Below are 21,749 nucleotides of genomic sequence, written 5' to 3' on the forward strand. Positions count from 1 at the left end.
GGTTGCAGAATGTAAATTACACTGGACTTACCAAATCCAAAAGCACTGGAACCACCAACGCTCTGGGAAGCCTGAACACTGGTAGAGGTGTAGAGCCCAGTTACCAGTAAGCCATCAAAGAAGGTACTTGTCGAAATAGTCACTGAAATGAGAGGAATAAAATACGTGTAATTATTTATAAGCAGTACCTAAGATCCTATACACATTCCATGAGCAGACTCTTGCACTTGAATGAGATGCCATCATTCAGTACAGCAAATTCATCTGAATTCCCCCAATACTTATGACACTTCAGTGACTTTAAATTGGCTTTCCCAGGTAATTTCCCCAAACAACTTGTTCAGCATTCAAGCTGTGTGTGCCAAGTTTCAGTCTGCTCCTGTACAGCTTCCTCAGGGTTTACTTAAAGCAAATTGACTGTTTTAGACGTAAACGACTGGCATTTATTGGTGTTTGACTCAGCTTCTGTTCCTAAACGAATCATAAGTCATGTACCAGTAATCATCTGCAGCAGGAACCAGACACAAATTGAGCATTACAACAGGATCTGAAATGAACATCAAAAGGGTGGTCGTGGCCGTCTCTGCTTGGGAAGTTGCCTTTGCTAGAAGCACAAAACTATGCTATACACTAAATGCACAATGAGTTAGAAAAATGTAGCATTGCAATATGTGGCTTGTAAGTAGTTGTCAAGACATTAGACTATAGTAAAAGCAGTGAAATAACCAGGATTATGGTATTGTTCTTTCTGGACTTGAAGAGCGCTAAGTTAGGGTTATCATACATATTAGAGTATTATACACTTAAGTTATATGGGCGTCTGGGTCATTACAGATTATGTGTATTTAAATAACTCATTAATGTATTTTTAAGACATTCTTAGATATTAACAGTAATCATCAAAATAGCATCTACAAGTAACACTGGAATCCACATATTCTTCACTAGAATTGACAAATCTTGCAATATTTTTTTGCTTCTTGCAAACACTAACTCTCACATTTTTACCTCGGTACCTTTCAAATTGTATCACTGTACATTTATCAGCTTCAGTGGTTCTATCTTGGAAAGACCTAAATTATTAAGTGACAGGTTTAGGTTTTTCCCATTATATAAATGCAGTATCTTCTGCGGCCGGAATGACTTCTCTAATCCTACAGCAGCACGCAACCTTCTTTGCTTCATAATATTCTCCTGTCCATTTTTTTTTAATTTAATATTCTAACATTAGGTTGTGTACCTCTGAATTGAAAATCAGAACTAGGAAATTTTACAAAAAATGAATTAATTAGATAGCTTTACAATGAGGTGAATTTTCTTCTCTTTCTCTCCTCACCTTTGTCTAATATCATCCTTTTCTATATTTAATGTCTGTCTAATATCATCCTTTTCTACAATCTTTACCCATATTTAAATAAATGTGGATAAACTCCATTGCAAATCTATGGCCCACAATATAGGACTTTTTTTTCTTTTTTTAAACTGCATTACAAAGGGTGAAGAACCTGCAAGGACATCCACACAAAAGGATCTCCCTGCTGAAGAAGAGACTCATTACTTGCAGCCTCACACACTGAAGATACATCAAGTCCTTAGTTACCGTGCTGGTTCTGCTTTCATACTTCAATCCTTTCCCCTCCCCCTCTTAACACACAGAGATCAGTGCTTGACAGGGACTGCTGATAAACTCTGATTTCTCCCTACATCACATTCCACCTCTCCATATTGCTCTCCCTTGCTGGAAACATCATGAGCCAGTGACTGGCCATGGAGCTGAAGCAAGGCGCTGCGAGGTGACTGCCAGTACAATCCCTGGTGATACACATTCAGCAGTGAAACAGTTGCGGGTTTTTTAATCTCAACAGTCATTCAGTGTTTCGTCTGGGGTCCACATTGGCTTAAACTTCCTATTAAATATCTAAAGAACGTACAAACATTGACAGTGGCTTAAATTGTTCTGAGCAGAGGAGCAATATTTACTGTGCTTAATTTTTTCTTCCACTCTATATTTAATTATCTTCCTTTCTTTGATTCAATAGTATACTGAATAATTCCTGAATCCAACTTTTCTGCTCCCATGACTCCAAATTTCAGTGTTTTGCAATAGACACTTCCCTGAATGCAGCCACAGGTTCAGAGCCATATGCTCAATTTTTAAGAAGAGGCCACTTCTGAGATATATGTTAAAAGAACAGCAAAAGAGACTAGATTTTTTAAAAATAAAATAAGTATTATGGAGAGAAAAAGAAAATCAAACAAGCAAACAATGAATTCTTCCTGCGTTTGATGATGAAGTGGCGAATAATGCAGAACCTTTTCTTCCCTTTGTGCTTTTAAACCAACAAAGAGGCAAAACATATGTTGAAAAAAATATGCCTATGCGTTATTTTTGAAGACTTGGCAAAACAGTCAGTGAAAAGCATTGATAGAAGGGCACCGGGCCAGTACTTTGCTGCCATTTTGTTTCCCTGTGGGGAAGCATCTTATTCTTTACTGAATAGGATATAATGCAAAATCCTACTGTGAACAGGTGACCAGTTTCTCTCTGGGAAAGAAGTGATATTTTACAATGTCTGTATTTAATTTTGGACATATTTGTGATTGTCAACCCTCATTTTACATAAGCATGTAATAGGTGAATTTTTATTGTTGAAAAATTTCCAACACAGTATGGCTCCCTCATTAAGCCTCTGGGAAACTGCACAATGCCTCTAGCACATTTTTTAAAAACAGAGCACTAGGCTGTTATTATACACGTGTCATATGTTTCAGAATAATTTCATAGTTCTTCAAGAGGAAAAAAATTAATCATGACATTCTCAGTGATGATTTTTTTCTCTACCCGGTGGTGAAATACATCAAATTCCCATAAAATGAAAGAAAACACACACCATGCCAAGTGTTAATGACCAAGAACAGGAAAGCTGTGCTAATGCATGGCCCAGCAACAGGACCATGATTTTATGTTGGGACTAGGGCTTGTTACTGAAGGCTCTCAGCTTCTCCTTCCAACAGCAACAAGGAGATTCCTCTGAGATCCCCTCTGCCAGGCTTTGCTTCTGCCTTTACACTGGCTCATGCCATATGCAGTTGATGCCAAATATTCAGCGCTTCAGGAGCGAGAGCTGAAGCCAAGACCCACCTGGACCTTGGAAAACATCTGGAGGGGCACAGCTGCATGGGGCACCTGGGGCTGGGCAGGAAGGGGGGCCCTGGCACAGCCCCACCACCCGCCCCACGGTACCCAATGGGCGACACAGCAGTGAGTCTCCTCTACAACGAGTCCAACCAGGCTCTGCCCCATCCTCCACAACACCCTTCCTTGGGAGGAGAATTTGGGTGAGTGAAGAAGGGAGAAGCCCTTCCCAGCCCTGGGGACCACTCAGCTGGGCAGGGGCGATGCCAGACCCTGCCACCCCCGCAGAACAGCACCCCGTGGCCAGCCCTTCTGGATGGTGCACCGGGGCGAGTGGGAGCCCCAGCTTGACCTGCCTCAGCCCTCACACCAGGAACGGTAAGGGAGCTTGTGAGAGAGCCCATGGGAGCAGGGAGCCCACGGCACAGATGTAAGTAGGAAGCCCTCGGCTGCCTTGATATAGCCCAGCGAGAGGGACTGAGAACATCTTCCCAAGAAATACAGGAGGGCTGCAATGGGAACAACCTACTGATTAGGCAACAGCACACTGCAAATATTAGAGGCAAAGCTGATAGCAGCTACTTTAAAAGTTGCCCAACATTTGTTTCTATTTTCAGTTCCTGAGATCTTTGCCAATTTTTACCCTCTTGGGCTTTTTAGTTTTGTTTTCGTGTTTTTTTTTTTTCATGGTAAGTGTCTGCCTCAGACTGATTTAATTATTTAAGGGAGGAGGAATTTCAGTCAAAACACTTATTCGTTTCTGAGATGAGGTTAGAGAAAAATGTTCTGTTGCCCTGGCTGAAAAATTCCAGTGTCCTTTGCTTTCAGCAGCTCTTCCACTCTGAAGTGTGAGAGCTGTCGTCCAAGTTTGGACAAATTATATTTTATATATATACACACACAAAAATAATAAAAAAAAAAAATCAGAGTTCACACATGCTCAACAGAGGCATTTTCATTTTTAGCATCTAAATATTTCTGGAGATTCTGTCCTCATTTAGCACTCTTAGAGCACTCGCTGACTAATAGAGCTTGCTGAAAAAAGTCCCATGAAATACATTTTAGTCCAGCTATACTGCTTTGTTGAAGCAGAAGTGCTTTGTGGAGATATCAGTTCTGATGGTGTTTTCATCTGGGAAGTTTCTGTGTTTTAAAGCAGAAAGTCACGTCTGCTGGTTGGAAAGAAAGGGATCTTAATCAAAAGCCTAAGCCTTCTGATGAGAAAACATCAATTCAGCAGAATCTCACTTCTCAAAAAGCTGCAAAATGTGCAAAATGCCACAAAAATGAAGTTGCTCCTAAGGTTTGACCAACATCACCCCCAATAACTTAAACCAAGGAGACACAAAAGCAGATCTGAGGGCAAGGGGACAGTGAGTGAACTGGGATGGGGAAGGTGGTGACGCTGGAACCAATACAGGGAATAGGGGAAGAGAGACTTTTTGGAGAAGAACTGGGGAGCGATGGGGAAGAGGGGACTACAGCTGGGTAAAGCAGCAGATAGAAAGTGATGGAAAGGAGGAGATGGGATGTGCAGCTGTGGCCTGGGAACCCTGGAGGAGATGTTCAGTACAAGGGACTCACACAGTGACCAGGGAGAGAGACCAGGCACAAAACCACCTGTAAAAGGCAACAGCAAAGTTTGGGTCAGCCTCACACGCTGGTTGACAGCCCGACGGCAACCCACGATGATCTCTTACTCCGCCTTCTGAATCAAGTGAGCAGTGTTTCCATGATGGATATGAAACCTTCCTGTCCATGAATCACGTGGATAGGAATACATGGGTTAGGTGCATAACTTCAGTTTACTTTGTAAAAGCCTAGGAAATGGCTCTATAAAAAAATCGTATCGGGGCTGGGAAATAATACAGAAGTAGCCTCTGGTGCCACTTTGCCCTACCCTTCTTTCTGTCGTACAGTTGTGGTCAAATAAACTTTTTTGAAACAACTATTTTTCTGAGAATCATCAGTTCAGTTCAATTTTCCACCCAAAAAAAATGTGGAAAGTTGCTGACTGCAGCTCCCTGCACGCTCAGCACATACACCCTGCTGTGCTCGCCTAGTCACTACAGAGACCGGCTAAGTGAGCAGGCAGGCTGGCCTCATCCTGCCAACGCCGGGCATCTCCAGGGAGCTTTGGGTGCTACGTCCTTGGGAACAGAGGGGATGTGGCAGCCTCGCTTCGGAGACGCCTCGCGCTTCCCACAACAGGTTTCTGCGAGAGCCCCGGCGTTGGTGGCTCCCGTGGGACGAGGAACAGCGGTGCCTCTGGCGATGCCGGGAGCTGACATGATGCCGGGAGCCTCGAGGAGGAAGCGGGTCAGGAAGAAGGAGGCTAGCAAGGATGCTGCTGAAATTATACCACAGGTGGAGGTAGCAGCATAACAGAAAAGACAAAGTGGGTTTTGAACTGTAGTTATTTTCCGATATTTCTGAGAGACTCATGCTATTCTTATGAACATCTTTTAAACTGTGTTTCTAGTGTTATATGCTACACATAACATATATAATATGATAGAAATCTATTAATCTGTGTAAGTAATTGCATAAAATTTGCCTGACATTCTCTTGAGGGACTGATTTACTCTCTGAAAAGATAGCTGCATTTTGACTGACACTCAAAATATTCAATGTAGTACAGTTAATGCATCTAAACTGTAAAGGCAGGTGGAGGAAGGGGATCATCTCAGGAGATACCTGCCACTGACAGGTCTTACCAAATTTGGCTGCTCTTCAGCATCAGCTAAATATCACCAGGAGGCCTGATATATACAGAAATTCCACAGAATTTGCAGCTGCTGTGGATGACACCGAGTTTAAAAGCTTTAGGGCAAGGAAAAGGACTAGATGTAGAGACACAGCTACAACACATGAAACAGCATGAGTGGAGATTTAACAGAGTTCAAGAAAGAATTAATAAAGGCAAAAATCTTTTAAGCCCTGTGTACTGTTTATGATGTGAGTCAGACACATAGCGGCAGTGTAGAAGTGCACTTTTGTATACCATGAAGAATACAGAAAATAAGTTTGGTATGTGAAATGGGATCACTGCAGACAACGAACTTCCGAAAATGAGACTTCCCTCCATCAAAGCAAGGACAGGCATTTTTTTAGGTTCTTCTCAAAGTCGAAGCCAGTTCCTTATCATATTGTAATATTGCATCTTTGCACACCTGAGCCATAGCTGGAAACTTCCCTCTTAGGACATAAATTATTTATACTGAAGTCATTCAGTTTTTTGCTTGACTCCTCAAAAAACATATCAGTCCCTAAGTAATGCAAGTCAGGTGTGCAACGGCACTGTTCAGAGAGGCCTGTGTTCCTTCACAGTGTCATGGCTTTCACAGGAGACTGCAAAAAGAAATGGAGACTAACATCAAATACAGCAAAAGCTATCAATATCACACTACATTCAGAGCCAAGCAGAGCTTAACACTCCCTAAAACAGCCAGCAGTGGGAATGCAATCCAAAGGCAGTGTACATGGGACCACCCGAGCTCACATGCTTGCGTGCAAACACTGACTTCCCTTATACAGCTCAGAAGATCAGGAAGAACTCATTCCTGAACAAATTCACCCGGCAGACCAGCACAGAGAGAGTCCATCCTCTGAGTATCATTTTCTGTTGCCTCATCGGCAAATACTGAGTTTCTTTAAACTCTACCCATGCCACTCCTGTAGGCACTGGGCACACGGCATGCCAGGAGGACGACAACAGGCACACCAAGGCTAGCACACCTTCACCTAAACAACATCTCTGACTAGCATCTGGAAGTGGTCACAACTATCGTTTAAAAACAGCTGGTATATAGTGTGCTACCACCTCGTGCCAGAATTGTCACCTGGTGCTGCATGTTATCCCTGCAGATGAGAGAGGCACCAGCTCGTTGCAGCAGGCGGGGCAGAGACAGCTCTGCCATCAGCACGTTCCCACCACACCACCGGGACCGGCGAGAAGTCACCCCGCAGTAGGGTCTCACGCTGCCCCCAGCACCAGCCTTGCCAGCTCAGAGATGGAGCGGGGATGGGGGAGCGAACAGCAGCCCAGCGAGCACAAGGAGCTCTGGCAGGGGCACATGCCATGGCTGGCTGCGTCTCAGTATCTCTTGGCCAACATGACCTGATCAAAAGCCCACACTGGTCTCCTCCTGTTCTGAATTTTTCCTCTCTGGCTTTGCTCACAATGGCTTTAAAAGCAGAAATGAAGTGGTGCCCCCAGAGTGGATTTCTGGACTCATTACCTGCAGTCCCAGCAAGTTGGGAAGGGTTTGTGCAAAAGATGAACCAACACATGGAAGATGTTCTTCATCCCTTCCCAAGCTGGTCCCCTCTTTTAGGCAATGGTACCTTTACACTACCACCATGCAACGCCAAACACAAGTGGCCCAAGTGTAAACCCATCCTGGCATGTAGTGCTGTCTTACAGGGCACAGATAATACTAAGCCCAAATCCTTAAAATACCAGATCACCCCTGAAATGCCAACTACAGATGAAATTGCTAGTAAGAAGAGAATAAGCTCTGATGCCTTATTTAAAAGTGCACTGTTTGCACACCACAGTGACAAGAAATCTATAAATACTCAAGTAGAGTTTTAGAAGTATGCATTCAAAATAGTGTGCTGATAAATCTATTTGTAAATTAATGGTGGAGTGTGCATTGTTACAAGAATACAGAAACTGTATACACTTAATTGCACTCAGAAGCCTATTAGTAAAAAAGGAGGAATTCTTAAGAAATAGTGACGTATACGTTGACATCAAACTAACCTTTACTGCTCACAGAAATACTTTACTTTCAAAAGAAACCAAAATCTAGGAGTTCATATTTATGCAGCAATTTCAGATACAAATGCCAGACAGATACCCAAGAACAGTGTGAATCACAGGTCTACACCTCATCCAGCAAAAACAAAAGCAGAAAACCCATGGGATTCTTACTCATACTGGTTTTGATTTTCCCCAGGTAGGTGGGAGAAAACCAAAATGAAAGACATTTCAGCATGGTTGAATACATAGACATGGGTGAGGGACAGCACTTTTACAAGTGAAAATGTTCTCAGTTAAGTAACAGTTTTCTAAAGCCCACACCAAAGCACCAGCCTCGCCACAGCACACCAGTGAACTTTTCTTGAAGGTGGACTGATGGCGTGTTGAATAGCACCATCTCTAACCTGTGATGCCTTCACCAACAGCTCCAGTTACCAACAGCTCTTGGGAGGAGGGGAGTAAAAATGCACAAGTTTTGAACCTTGCTCTAGACAGCTTAAAATCAGGTCTAGTATTGCTTTGCGTTACAGTACTAGTTTCAGTGGTTCTGCCCCATGCTCCATCAAATCTCTTTGTCTCCATAGTTTTTCAATTCCTTTCCTAAATTGGTAATGAGCAACAGAGAACTGAAAATAGATTGCAGATGTGTGGCAAGTTGTCAGTAACGTGATATACAGAGACATCATTTGTCACTGATGCAAAGAGTAGCCTATCAGCCTTGTGAAAGAACTATTTGCAGAGACACTACTTATAACATCTTTTTGAAAGTTCATAACAAGACAGTGATAATGACATCAGCAGCAATATAACCAGAGTTTATTCTTATATTCCTAAACTAAAAAGGATTGGTCACATTTTTTATAAGCTCTGAGATGCTTCAGAGCCTGCATCTCACTAAAAGTGAAGACTCCAAAGCTTAGACCTGTGGACAGACTCAGGCACCTAAAACAGGTGCATGATTCCACAATTACACCCAAGAGCCTGACTTCTCATGCATCAAAATCCCTAAGTTAAATATGTTTCTGACCATACCCAAAGCCACCGGAAACTTGGCCATGCTGAGCAGCAAGGTGCTTCACTCCAGCTGGCATCACCAAACATGCTGGCACAGCCCAGAGACCTGGCAGAGGCGGGATAAGACTGGCCCCTGCCATAGCAGCCTGCTTCCTGACCAACAGATGGCTAACTAAGGCTCCATCTAGGTAAGAGCAAATTCAAACCTGAATTTGCCAAGCAAATATCCTAAAATATTTTAAACCCCGGTGTCTGTGTGGCCCAGCCACTGTCCCTCAGCTGCAGGCATTGCGTTTTGTATGGGAAAAGTGAATACCAGCTGGCACAGAGAGAGGCTTGTTCTGTATTCCTGCAGTTGGGGCAGCCTTCTTGGAAGGAGGAGATGGAGGTTGCAGTCAGTGGCCCAGTGAATATGTGCTACTGCTATATAAAGCTCCTGAGAACATCATATCTATTTATGTCACCCCATTTAGCCTGTAAATCTCACCCTAACGTTGATGTCTAAAACAGGCCAGATGAATCACACTCAAGAAATGCCTGATTCTCCCCACTGACTATAAAGGGAGCCTAGTCTGTAAAGCTCAGCTATAGATGTCAACACTGAAGATGTCCAAACTGAGATAAATCCCACCAAAAGCCACGCACACAGAGTAACTTCATTATCCAGCTTCTATTTAGATGTCCAACTATTACCCACATCAGAAGGAGCGGAGCAGGAATTAAGCATCCCAGCACCCAGAGCTCACCCGAGGACATTAGAGACAATTACTATCTTTATCTTCTTTCTTGTGCCATGCCAAATATATCATTAATGCTTAGCAACTTAGCAAGCACTGTTGTAGTACCAAGAAGCTCCAAAGGATATCAGTAAACGTCTGTTACTCCATTTGATAACTCACAGAGCCCTGAACAGCATTAATGAAGTTTAAGCAGTAAAAACAATCTGGGTAGGAAGCAAAATCTGTTTCACAAAAATGTACATCAGCTATGTCTCTAAAAATGGTGTCTAGCAGAAGCTGCCAAGTCAAAATTCAACCACTGAATTATATTGCATACTATAGCCAAAACAAGAATGATCATCTAAACACTATTTCCAATAAGGATTAATGAGGACAGCCATTTATAGTTTCAGTTTATGTAACACAAACCCAATCATATTATTTGTTAAAATTCACCTCTGTGCAACAAAATATTGTTAATATGAGAGTTAGTAGCATAACATAACAGCTGGCAACATACGCATTAACAGTATGTACGTGATGGTTAGACTTAAATAATTGTGAAACGTGCTTTGCCAGTCATAGTGTTTTATTTCTCTTATCCCAGGAGCAGATGGGAAGAGTACCAGGGTCATTCCTAGACCTCACCAGCTACAAAGGGTATGAAACAAGCCTGGTCGCTGGTCTACGTTTGAACAGTTTTGTGTCCTTATTCAGCAACCACCGATCTCCTTATTAAGTTTCAAATTCAAATTTTGTCATGCTTCTATGAAATGCACCAACATAAGGTTTTTCTTAAAAACAGATTAAACATTATTGTGGTTACCTTTTTATTACTCTAAGCCTGAGAATATTGACCTCTGTTTTGAAGCCTAACCTTATTTTTCATGCCTTTCAAGTTTATGTGAGGTTGCCTGTTTGATACCCATACATGAAAATTTCATATTGTTGGCTGTGCTCTCAATAAATTATTTAGAAGGTCTGAACATTACTGCAGTGTTCAGATTTTCAGAAGAGTTTGCTAAATCCCTTTATTCTGCTGTCCTCAAAAGACAAACAACTACTCAATACCCAACTAACAATAGCATTAAAAAATAAAATGAAGGCTGGCTTGGAAGAGACTATAATTATCTACTGGGAATTCATTATAACTCAGTAGTATCTAAACATTTGCAAGAACTTTTGTCTTAATTTTAGCTAAGGAAGCATGCCAACTAAAACCAGGATGTTGAACATATTTACCTCAGGCTAAAAGAATACAAATCCTCTTATAGACACATGAATTATGATAAGCAAATATAGTGAAGTGCATGAGTTCCAGTGATACTGGAGAATAAGGAAACATCTACAGATCAAAATACACACATGCAGTGTTCTTCTGTAACTACTCATCTGTAATATAAAATACAGCCCTAGACAAATATAAGACAACAGGTCTATCTTTTCCTAAACATCCTGAAAGAAATTCCTTACAGCTTGTATCCTCCAATTACATTCTTTATAGATTAAAAAAAAAAAACAAACCAAACAGGTCAGCTTCTTCCTTGCTTTAGAACTTCTTTACTTTGCCCTAGAAACATATTGAAACCTTAAACACAGCCCACTGAAGGCCTGCTTGTTGCTCTCGAAGTGTGTAAATAATGTTTATCCAAGTCCTAATGTACTGCAAAGTTATATTGGTGCATTATAAAATTTAATACCTATTTTCTAGTACCAGTGCAAGTGTGACAGTGATTGCAAATGCACACAACCTGTGTTGACTACTTTCAAAAACTTTCAACACGGGATTTTCTTAACATGTTCTAGAGAGCAGAAGTTCTGAATCAGAGCATCTTTAGCTGGTGAGAAGTACGAGAGTTCAGATGCTAAAATTCACTTCAGCTGCTTAAAGCCAGGTGCCTCTTGAGGGCACTCCGAGGAGGACACAGGAAGGCAGCAAGTACAGCACAGGTCAAGTGGCAAGCTCCTGCCCTTGCGGACTGGCAGGCAGGGGCCGGGGATGCTGGACATTATTGCAAACAGCACTACACACGTATTTAGGTAACTGAATTGTCCCATTGAGCTGGCCAAAAGTCCCTTCCAACCTAGTTGTCCTGACCCCAGCCAGCTGCAGATGCTTTGAGAGGAGTACAAGAAACGGGGTGTGCAGAGAATGAGCCCTGCATCCCCTCCGCATACGCTTCCATCTCTAGGTACACTGGGTTGTGACATATAATAGTCATCAATGAACCATTAAGTAGCCATTTAAATAACTGTATCTGTACTTTTACAGTTTCAGGTGGCAAGGAGCTCCATGATTTAATAATATATAACGTGTGAAGATGTTCTCCCTTTATTTTTTAAGCTCTCTTTTCTGTAAATTCTTGCATTTTAAGTAACAGTGAAACATCTTTGCTTTACTAACAGCATTCATTTTCCAAAACTGAGGAAACTAAAGTCAGTTTCCCGTTACACCGGAAGATGTTTCCTCTCTCTCGTCATCTACTTTTACTATGAGTTTTCCAAGCAGAGACAACCAGATCTGCCCATAACACTGAAATCTGGGCATATCATTGTATTGCACACTCGGTGGCAAAATGATGCTGGCCGTTTGACTCTTCACTCCTTTCCTCGTAATTCCTAAGTTTCAATTTGACTTTTTTTTTTTTTTTTGACTCATGCTTAGCACTGAGGTGATATATTTTGAGATTCACTGCCAATATCCTGTCCCACATACTCTGCATTATTTTTCCCTTTGTTTCTGCATACACACACCACCTCTTCTTTGTAATAGTAACACAGTTAGCCTTATATTTGACTGCTTTGAACAGTATGGTATATGATGCTGTTACCTTGCTATTAAGCCCCCATGACCACTTTGACCACTCTTAACTTCAGGCATCACGCCATCACACTGACACTTCTTCCTCATCAGCCTCAGTCCTCCCTCCTCACAGTAGATTCCTTGTGTGACATAATTCAGGTGAAATTTGGCATACTCTTATAGTTTAGATCATGAACAAGAGAGAGCAATAAAGTTTCTGACTCCATTTATCTTTAATATATTTGTGCTTATCTTCCTTAAACCAGAGCCTAACATGACTGCTTAATGGACTGCAGTAATAAGAGACCTTAAATAACCTGGTGCTTTGCAGTCTAAATACGTTGGGCATCCAATATAGCAGCTGCACATTGGATGTGCAGATTTTTGTTTTAATACTAGACTGGGGATTCATCTACCTGGACATGAGCGTGCAGAACATCATCCTCCTCACCCAAATTGCTCATCTCAGAGTAATTTCTATACAACAGATCTACCAGCAGAATCAGCAGTGTCTGTGTCGCAGCCTGCCCAGCCCCAAAGTAGATACCGAGTCAGGCTCTGGGAGTTGGCTATAGGTCCCTGGCGAGCAAGGGGCTGAGAGTGCACAAGAGTCCTGATGAGAAGGGTAAAAGTAAAGAAAGTGGGTACAGAAAAGGACTGAAATGCACTGAGAATTGCTGAGAACCATGAGCAGAAGAGGTAGGACCAAAATACATGATGCTGATTATTATGGGAACAGGGCACAAGAGTTTAAAAATGTGATTTAATTTTGTATGTGTGATTCATGCAACAAAATAACTCTGCTTAAGCAGAGTCCCTCATTTAGTTAGTGCAGAATGCTATAAAAAAAAAAAAGCTAGACAAGCCTCATCTATAAATTGGAATAAAACTACAAAATAGCCTAGAGATTGATTGACATTTTAAGTTCAAGTGGACAGGATGGAGCAAATGAAGATTCATATGGGAAAAATATAGTAGGGTTTATACTAAATATAAAGTAGTATTTGTACTGAATTCTGGCATATGAGTGATGACTGGACCGTAGCAAATGTTAATATAATCCTTTGACCACACATCATATATTAATATTGCAAGGTCTAATCAATGAAAAATATTTATTTCCAAAGGTTCAAATCAGAATAACATGGAAAAGAACCTGAAAAAAAAACCCCAAACATTCACTAGTCCCTTGACATTTAAAAACACACCTAATGAAAATTGAGTCAAAGTAATGAAAATAATGTGCTTAAGAAATAAAATTCCTAAAATAAGAGCAATATTAAAGCTCAGTCACATCTGTTTGCCTTATCTTTATGGATATGTGGCTAAATGGGTCAGAGGCAGAGATGGTCACAGGAATACAATACATATGCTTATCCTTTACAGTGCAATTCTTTACAGTGTGGTTTGTAAAGGCTGAGCATGCCAAGTAATTGATGGCTACCTCACTAAGGGTATGACTGTAGGTATATCATTTTATGGCGAGTGGTTTGCTCTTTGTGTTAGGTTTGCTATAATGGTGAGCTACTGAGCAAGAAAGACGGAGGGCTGGAACAACGGGACTGCGGCAGGTTGTGATTAGGAAACATTTGGCAGGGCTCTGGGGGAAAATCCACAAATTGCCTTCTCTCTATTTTGCTTGGGCAAAGGACTAAATCTGAAGATAAAAGGGGTCCCTTCCAGACTCCTGTTTCTAGACACTTCCTAACAGATGCTTTGCCACCTTTAAACGCTCACAAAAAATCTGAGCCCAACATTCTGATAAAGCAAAGCCATGCACACACAGAAAAAAATGACTGCACGATGACTTTTGTTGGATGAACTTGTCATTATCATTTTGTTGCTTGTTAAATACTTTATATACACAGCTAATTCCCAAATGGTCACTTTCTGTTCTTAAAAAAAGAAAAAAAAAGGGAACAAGATGGTTCTTGTCCCTGGTGTGCACAACTATCCCAGATAATACCAGTACCAGAAATTCCCCAAGCAACTAGCAGATTTTTAACAATCAGTTCATGTCCTCTTTCCATGCTGAAATTCCTTCTACTCTGCACATCCCAATGAAAGAGATAAGTATTCACAGCCATGTCCCTGCTATGACTCATATCTTGTTAGAGCAGAAACAGACACTTGGCTCTCTGGAAAAAAAATCCCACAGCTGCCTGCCTTGGTTTGCTGCAAGCCTACAGCTCCCCAGGTTGTACGCCAATGTGTCACAGAGGTCTTCATGTCCCACAGGAGACAATTACTAAGAAGTAACTCCAGAATAAGTGATGCTCTGCATATTATTATAGGAGGGTGGCAAGGGCTAAAATGGTAAATATGCTAACCCTAACGTTTCAATGTAGCCTTGACAGTTTTCATGCAAGGAATCGGCAGAGCAACTTCATGTCATAGTGATAGTGCTCAGAGCAGATCTGCCTTAGGCAGAGACGTGAGTCAGTTGGGTGGAGCGGAGCTAGGGCATGCCTCATACTTAAGGGCTTTGCTGTTGGGAGCATGCAACTTGTGCTCTTTGGCAGTAGAGGGTTTGAAGAGGACTGCGACTAATGGGGCAAATGGATGGGATATCACGTGGCATCTTCTGTTACTATGTTGACAAATGCTTATTTGAGATTAAAAATTTCCATTATTTCATGCCAATTTGAAAAGGGTCAAAAAGCACAGTTACACCCTCGGAAAGTCAGCTACCTGGCAAACTAAGATGTATGACTACCACAGCCACTCTCCTAGAGAAGAGGTGGTTAGTAACAGGAAGAACTAAATTAATTGCCAGAATAACTTGTGCTGGTATCTTCAACAAGAAGCCAAGCTAGCCAAGAGCCAAAACTAGCATATCTGTGCCAGATAAAACACGAAGATGTTTTTAGCTTCCCAGCCTTTCTTCTTTTGTTTGTCAATGAAAATTTTAAGGGTAAAACCAAGAAAGCAATACGCCCCTCAAAAAAAAGTGGCAAAGTTAGTCACGTGTATTTGATGCAAACATCACTGACTGGACAAACGCAACGTAACATTGGGAATGCAGTTAAATCCATAGACCCTAACTGGTCATTCTGTCTCCTGTTTTGTGGCATCTCTTTACACCACTGAATAAACTGGGTTATCAAATAAGCTCCCAGGGACACCAACCACCTAAGATAGGCCGTTAATGCAAGCATACTAGCGGGTGCACATCTTACCTAAATGTTGACGCTCTTCTTCCAACCCCCTGTTCCAGTGCAAAAATAAAAAAAGTCATTTCAATCAGCTTCCCCTCAGGGATTACTAAGGTCAAGGTAGAAGTGTCACCAGTATGTTGTGATGGGTCCAAACCCCAACATCCCTTCCCACAGAACAACTAGAAGGAGAAAATACTCCACTGTGTTATCACCAGCAGATACCCATACTTGGCAGCAAATTCTGAGCAACTGGTGAGAAGAAACATGTGCCTGAATGTGAAGATGAACATCTACCATTCTGCCCAGTCCAGACTCACCAAGCAAGGTCACTGTGAATCTGTAGTACCTTGAGTAAAATCAGGGAAACTTTCTACCTAGGTGAAGACTCTACTTTGGTTTTACTGCAGATGTTTGAAGTTGGACTCTTTGAGAAGTCACATGTTTTGAGGAAAAATGGCACATCTTCAATGTCTCCCTCTAATTTAATAATTAAAGCACAGAGGAGTGGCCAGACACCACTAAAAGTAGTCATGCCACTTCATACATCATAAAGATCTATCTATAAAGTAATTGGTATAGATAAATATAAGTAGCATGCATCTGGGAAAGCATATATTCAATACTTTCTTCCACTTCTGTCTTTGAAATTCTGCGGCTGATTCGAAGAATGACTCCAACATCTGTCTAATCCTCTCAGTGTTGCACATGGAAGAATGAGCAAGGAGAATCAGATAAGCAGAGGTTGGTACAGAAAGGTATACCTGGACACGAGTGTGGTCCACACATCAGTTGGGATGCACTGTACACTATACTTGCAAAATATGTAATAGATAGAAGTCAACAAGAGCACACTGAAATACAAAACAAAACAAAAGGTGTTCTAGGAATCCACTTCTGTACATCTTCCACCACATTAGCTCAGACGTAAATGTGCATTCTCCTACCCAAAATCCTAAGAAGCTTGGACTTTGCTCTTTTGCTAAATAAGACTCTTCCATAAATATTAGCAATAATTAGTGCAGTGCCAATATTATTTGAACATTTATCGTTATCTCAAATATGAAAAGGTGGAATAACAAAGGGATTTTAGAAGACTGAAATGCTTAAAAATTTGTAAATGATAAAACATTCTTACTATGTCTTTTTTCAATGAAAATTAAATACTTTGATTTTCCCGAGTATCATTTCAGCTTAGAATTGAATATTTCAGTTCATTTTGTTGAACTGAAACAAAAAAGTTTATTTTTTATTTACATCAACATTTAAATATCCTTTCCAAACACTTTCTGCTGGATGCTCCCTTCACCCAGGAGGGGCACTTCGTTATGCTTCAAGTTTTACAGTCTAGTTAATACATCCAACCTACCGACAGAGTAAAGGCAGTAAGATCCTAACCACAGACTTTGTGATACTACATATCAAAACAAGAAAATGTAATTTAATCTTGAGGTGACAAAGAACAAAATGTATTAAATGAATTTGAAAAAAAGGCAAAAAATGTTTTTACTTGAGTCAAAATCCCCCTTTCAAAAATTTTGTTTTCCAAATTAAAAAAAAAAAGTGTCAAGAAAAATGGAGGATTTTTTCCAAGAAAAATTTTCATTCTGTGAAAGCCACGTTTTCTATTATAAATCATTCCTGCTGGAACTGGTTTTATTCCATTTCCTGGAGGACAAAGGTACGCTTTGCCTCTACTGAGTGTATTATAATGCCTCCTTATGATTTTTTTTTCTCTTTTACATCTGATATATTTTTCCTTATTGCCAACGCCGAAATAAACATGACTAAACAGAGTTTTCCTGTGAGCTCGCATGCAAAAGTAGCTTGGGCAATGTATTCATTTTGCTGTTTATATTATCCTGTTGAAAACTGGGAGAACTTGGCACTTTCTCAAGACCCGAAGAACAAAGTAAAAATGAAACCAAGCTGTCATTAGGCAACATCTCTGAGCAGGACTTGCCTCAGAGTTCAAGATGCAATCTCCCTCCAAAATCCCTGGCAAAAGGTCATATTATGTGATTTCCACTGGTTTTAGACTTCCACTTTCTGACCCAAGGACAACTTCCAAGGGCTTGAACCATGTCCCTCATCCTCGTAATGAGATGGAGAGAATGCAACCTCCTCTCCTTCACATTCCCACAGTTCTCCAAGGGCAAGGAGAAATACGTGCTACAGAGACAGATTACATTTAACTACCTCAGAAAGTTAGACAGCAAAAAATTCAAGATAGATTTAATTCAAGCAAACACTCTTGAAACTGGTATTTATGGATGCACACCAGCGTATTAACCTGTAGCATTGTTGTGCACATTCTTTTCTCCATTAAAATTCAAGTTTGCTTTTTGCAGCAAGAAGAATTATGCATCGTGCTGTAGAGAAGCACTCTTCAAAAGGGAAAAACACTGCATCAAAGCAAGATTTCTACCTTGGACCACAGCAAATTGCTTGGCTAGCCTGTTATTATACTCAAGGCATTCTCAGGCAGCTGGGCCTCATTACAGGCAATGGAGCTTTAGCCATTAACTTCAGAGAGATCGGGATAAAGCACTAAATGCAATGAAGATAATTTAAAGCATGTTAAGCAAGAAAATGAAATGGTATAGAGCATTGCTAATGCTGTATGCTAAGTGTACTTCCTGTTGAGTGCTGGAAGACCATATATGCCTTGGGACAGATGCTCCTACAGGGTTTTTGTTTTTCTTCCAGCCCGGTGGGGCACTGCCCTGGTGGGGGCCTTGCCATGCTACAGCAGAATGAACAGCAAAAAGATGAGGTCCATCCCTCCTTCCTTGTTGTACCAGTCCCAGTGGAGGAAACATTTCCAGGCAGAGCATTGTTGCAGAAAGTAGCTTTCGGGGGAAGAAAAATGTGTGGTCAAGAGTTTGCCTGTATAGGATTTGCCGATTTGTTTGTTGGGAGTTTTACCAGCCCTGACGTAGTAAATTGGAAGATGAATGATACAGGGGTTTGGGGGTCAGACCAGGCGTAGAGCTAAGTTTCAAATAGATCTGTAGTCTTCCATATAGTTCTTGTGAACACATGAAGCTCTCTGAGCTGCTGCGCTACAGAAGAGAGGTCTCAGGAAACTCATGTAGACGGACAACATAGAGCACTGCCAACACAGGATGAAGCGTTGGGAAGCCATTAACAACTCTGGGCCCTTGCAGACCAGGAAGGACAAGGACCCCCAAGCCCAGGACCAGTGAGGGGGAGCATCTTCTCCTCATCCCCCTGCTGACTCCCACTGCAGTTTGTCCTGCCAAAGAACAAACCAGCAAGGTGGACACTTCAATGGAAATTTCAACAGTAAACAATTCACAGCTTTATCAAGCTAAACCCAACCTGACTGATGCCACTTTCAGCCCTACCAGCTGGCAGCACTGCATTTAGGGTGCATTTCCCAGGACTCTGAATGTGGTAAAGCTGTTTTGTTTGGGATCTCATGTGAATATTGAGGAACACGGGAGAGGAGCTTTTCTCATCTACCAAAACCCATAGGCATAACCAGACTTAATGAAGACCATCTTGTTAGAAAGTTTTGAACTTTTTAAGTCAGAACAGAAACTCTTTCTCCACCATCATTCATTTGGCTTGGTCACCACTACAGTGATTTTTTTTTAATCCATTTGGGGTTCACCAGCCACACGCCAACATGCTTGCCAGGCCTATCCCTCCTTCCCCATAGATACTAAGGCTCATTCTTCAGCTTTTTAGTGTAATTTGTTCATTGTGAAATAACACAGCTCCAAGCTGATCCAAATTTAAGCTCAGCCTAAGTCCAGGTCTCGCTTAGTCCAAATCCTGCCCCAAAATATTTCTGCATTTCTAAGGAAATGCGTAAGTGTTGCAAAGACAAAATTTCAGCTTTCAGCCTACTGAGTTTGTGCAAGTTTTAACGAAACCGTATTTTTGTGAAAGGTACACTTAAAAAGAGCTTTAACAGCTGCTCTCAGTTAGACTTTAGGTGATTAATTCTGAAGTAGGTTTTATGAAAGAATGAACAATAACAGCGGAAGGTCCAGGCATTAATATTAACCTGTAATAAAAGGAATGATGTTTAAACCATTCCTAGAAATAAAAGATGAGTACCTGGTCCTACAGTGCTTGAAGAAGCACATAGCTTAAATTATAGACAATCAGGCAAAATACAGATATTAAACATTTATAAGCAGCTCTGATATATTCTGAATTAATCAGTTCTGCACATTTAAAAGTTTTAATATTTAATGCTTCTACCTCATCAGTCCTGCAGAAATATTAAACTTTCGTACAGTCCTTTAAAAGGAATAGCAAGAGATTTTACTACATGTAACATCTGAATTGTGGCTGTAGGTTTTGTGCTGGACTGTGTTTTGTGGAAAACCATGATTATAATGTATTGAACTCCAACTGAAATTCTCAACATTTTCACCACAGATGAAACAGGAATAAGGACAGTAATAATGAAAATAACAATTATTAAGCCAGGGGTAAGTACATATGCAATCTGATTAAGTCTCCTAGGCATGATGGATTACTCATGAAGGCTTACTAATATCATACTTCCATGAAATCTCTCAGATGAGTGTAAATGGCATGCTAAAGGCATTTTAGAAATTGTAGCGTATTAGTGTTAGTGTGTTAGTACAGTAAATCTGCTCCAGAACACCAGCTGTGGTAAGCAAAAATATATAGAGATATAGATATTTATCTGTCCACAAATTCCCTTACTGTAAAAAGCAAACACTCTGAAATTTGTCTTCACTGCTGCCAATAATGGTAATTTAAAATACAATATATAAAAACTGCTATAGTCATTTATAAGTAGTTTTAAAATAGTGTTTAAAAACATATTAAAGTTTAAAATTAAGATATGAAGGCTGTCTTTAGAAGAGACTGAGTCATATATGATGCTGATTCTATTAATACAATGCTTGCATTGATTATAAATATATTTCTGAGATTGTCTGCTTTATTACTTCTGAATTCCTAGATAAAACACTACAAAAACACAATACTACAGAACTGTTGAAGTTCGGTGGAAATTATAAGAGGACAACAAACAGTGCAAAGCCTATGCTATGAACACATGCTCATTTTCAAATCGCTTAGACTGACAGTTTGGAGTTCAGATTCTGCAATACCTGAACTCCTGCTCATCTCTTTCCCCCTCGTCAGTCAGCGTAAATTCAATATATAGCTATCATTCTACATGGTTTTTCCTGCATTTTCATTACAGACTGCAAAACTGAGATCACCATACTATAAACCTAATACTACTGGTAAGTTCAAAGAGAACCATAGCTATCAGGAATACCGTACCATTGAAGCTATAACACATAAAAATCAGTATATGTAGGTCATTAGCCAAGACACAGCCTGCCCCCCCATATCAGCTATTCTTAAAAACAACAAACTCAGTAAAACCGCCCCCCAAAACCACCAAAAAAACCCCAAAACCAAGAAGAGATCTCAAACCTTTACTCTCCATCTATTTTTGAGGAAAAATAAGCATCACCCTTTAACGTCACTCCCTTCTAGTAGCCAAATCTGCCACAAATGCTCACACATGGCAGATGAAACAGAGAAGCTCCACTTCAGTCCTTGCACAACTCCGTGCTCCTGCTAACCCACACTTATACCCAGAGACCTCAAACAACCAAAGCTTCCACACACAAAAACCCCTGCCTCAGAGATTACCCTTTGCTGATTTCATAATATTGCTGGTAAGTAAACTAAAAAAATAGCAATAATTCTGTCCTCTAATGAGATGCTTGTAAGCAGCAGCTAGGGTCCTTTACAGAACCTGTTAAACAAAAGTGGGTCCTTCATGCCCAATGCTGAACATCATTGTCCAAGAGCAGACATACACATGTGAAACAGTATTGCTGGCAGTTCCTTTGTGAAGTGGTGTGTTTCTATGAAAAACAGAGAGCAAAGTATGAGGAAATTAAAAGAAAAACCATGAAAGAAAATACAAGGACATAATCTGAACAACTGTGCTGAGCACAGCCATGAGACCAACACACTTATTGGCTGATGGAAAGGCCCTGCAATGGCCAAAGAGACTCCTTCTTGTTGCCCAAGGAAATCATTCAGAGACCATCTCATGTCCGCCTGCACGCAAGGAAACAAGACTTCATTAGAATAAGGAGGAGTTTATCAAAGAAAA

General features: G+C 40.8%; 1 protein-coding gene across 1 annotated transcript in view; it reads right to left on the minus strand.

Annotated features, from left to right (window-relative positions):
• RELN (reelin) overlaps positions 1–21,749 on the minus strand; it is a 293,553-nt gene that overhangs the window by 244,340 nt on the left and 27,464 nt on the right. The window contains exon 2 of the mRNA XM_075491501.1: positions 32–142. Within this exon, the coding sequence (XP_075347616.1) occupies positions 32–142 (111 nt within the window). The remainder of the gene's footprint in view (positions 1–31; positions 143–21,749) is intronic.

The sequence above is a fragment of the Mycteria americana genome, chromosome 1, assembly GCF_035582795.1.
Source record: "Mycteria americana isolate JAX WOST 10 ecotype Jacksonville Zoo and Gardens chromosome 1, USCA_MyAme_1.0, whole genome shotgun sequence".
In the NCBI taxonomy this organism is placed as follows: Eukaryota; Metazoa; Chordata; class Aves; order Ciconiiformes; family Ciconiidae; genus Mycteria; species Mycteria americana.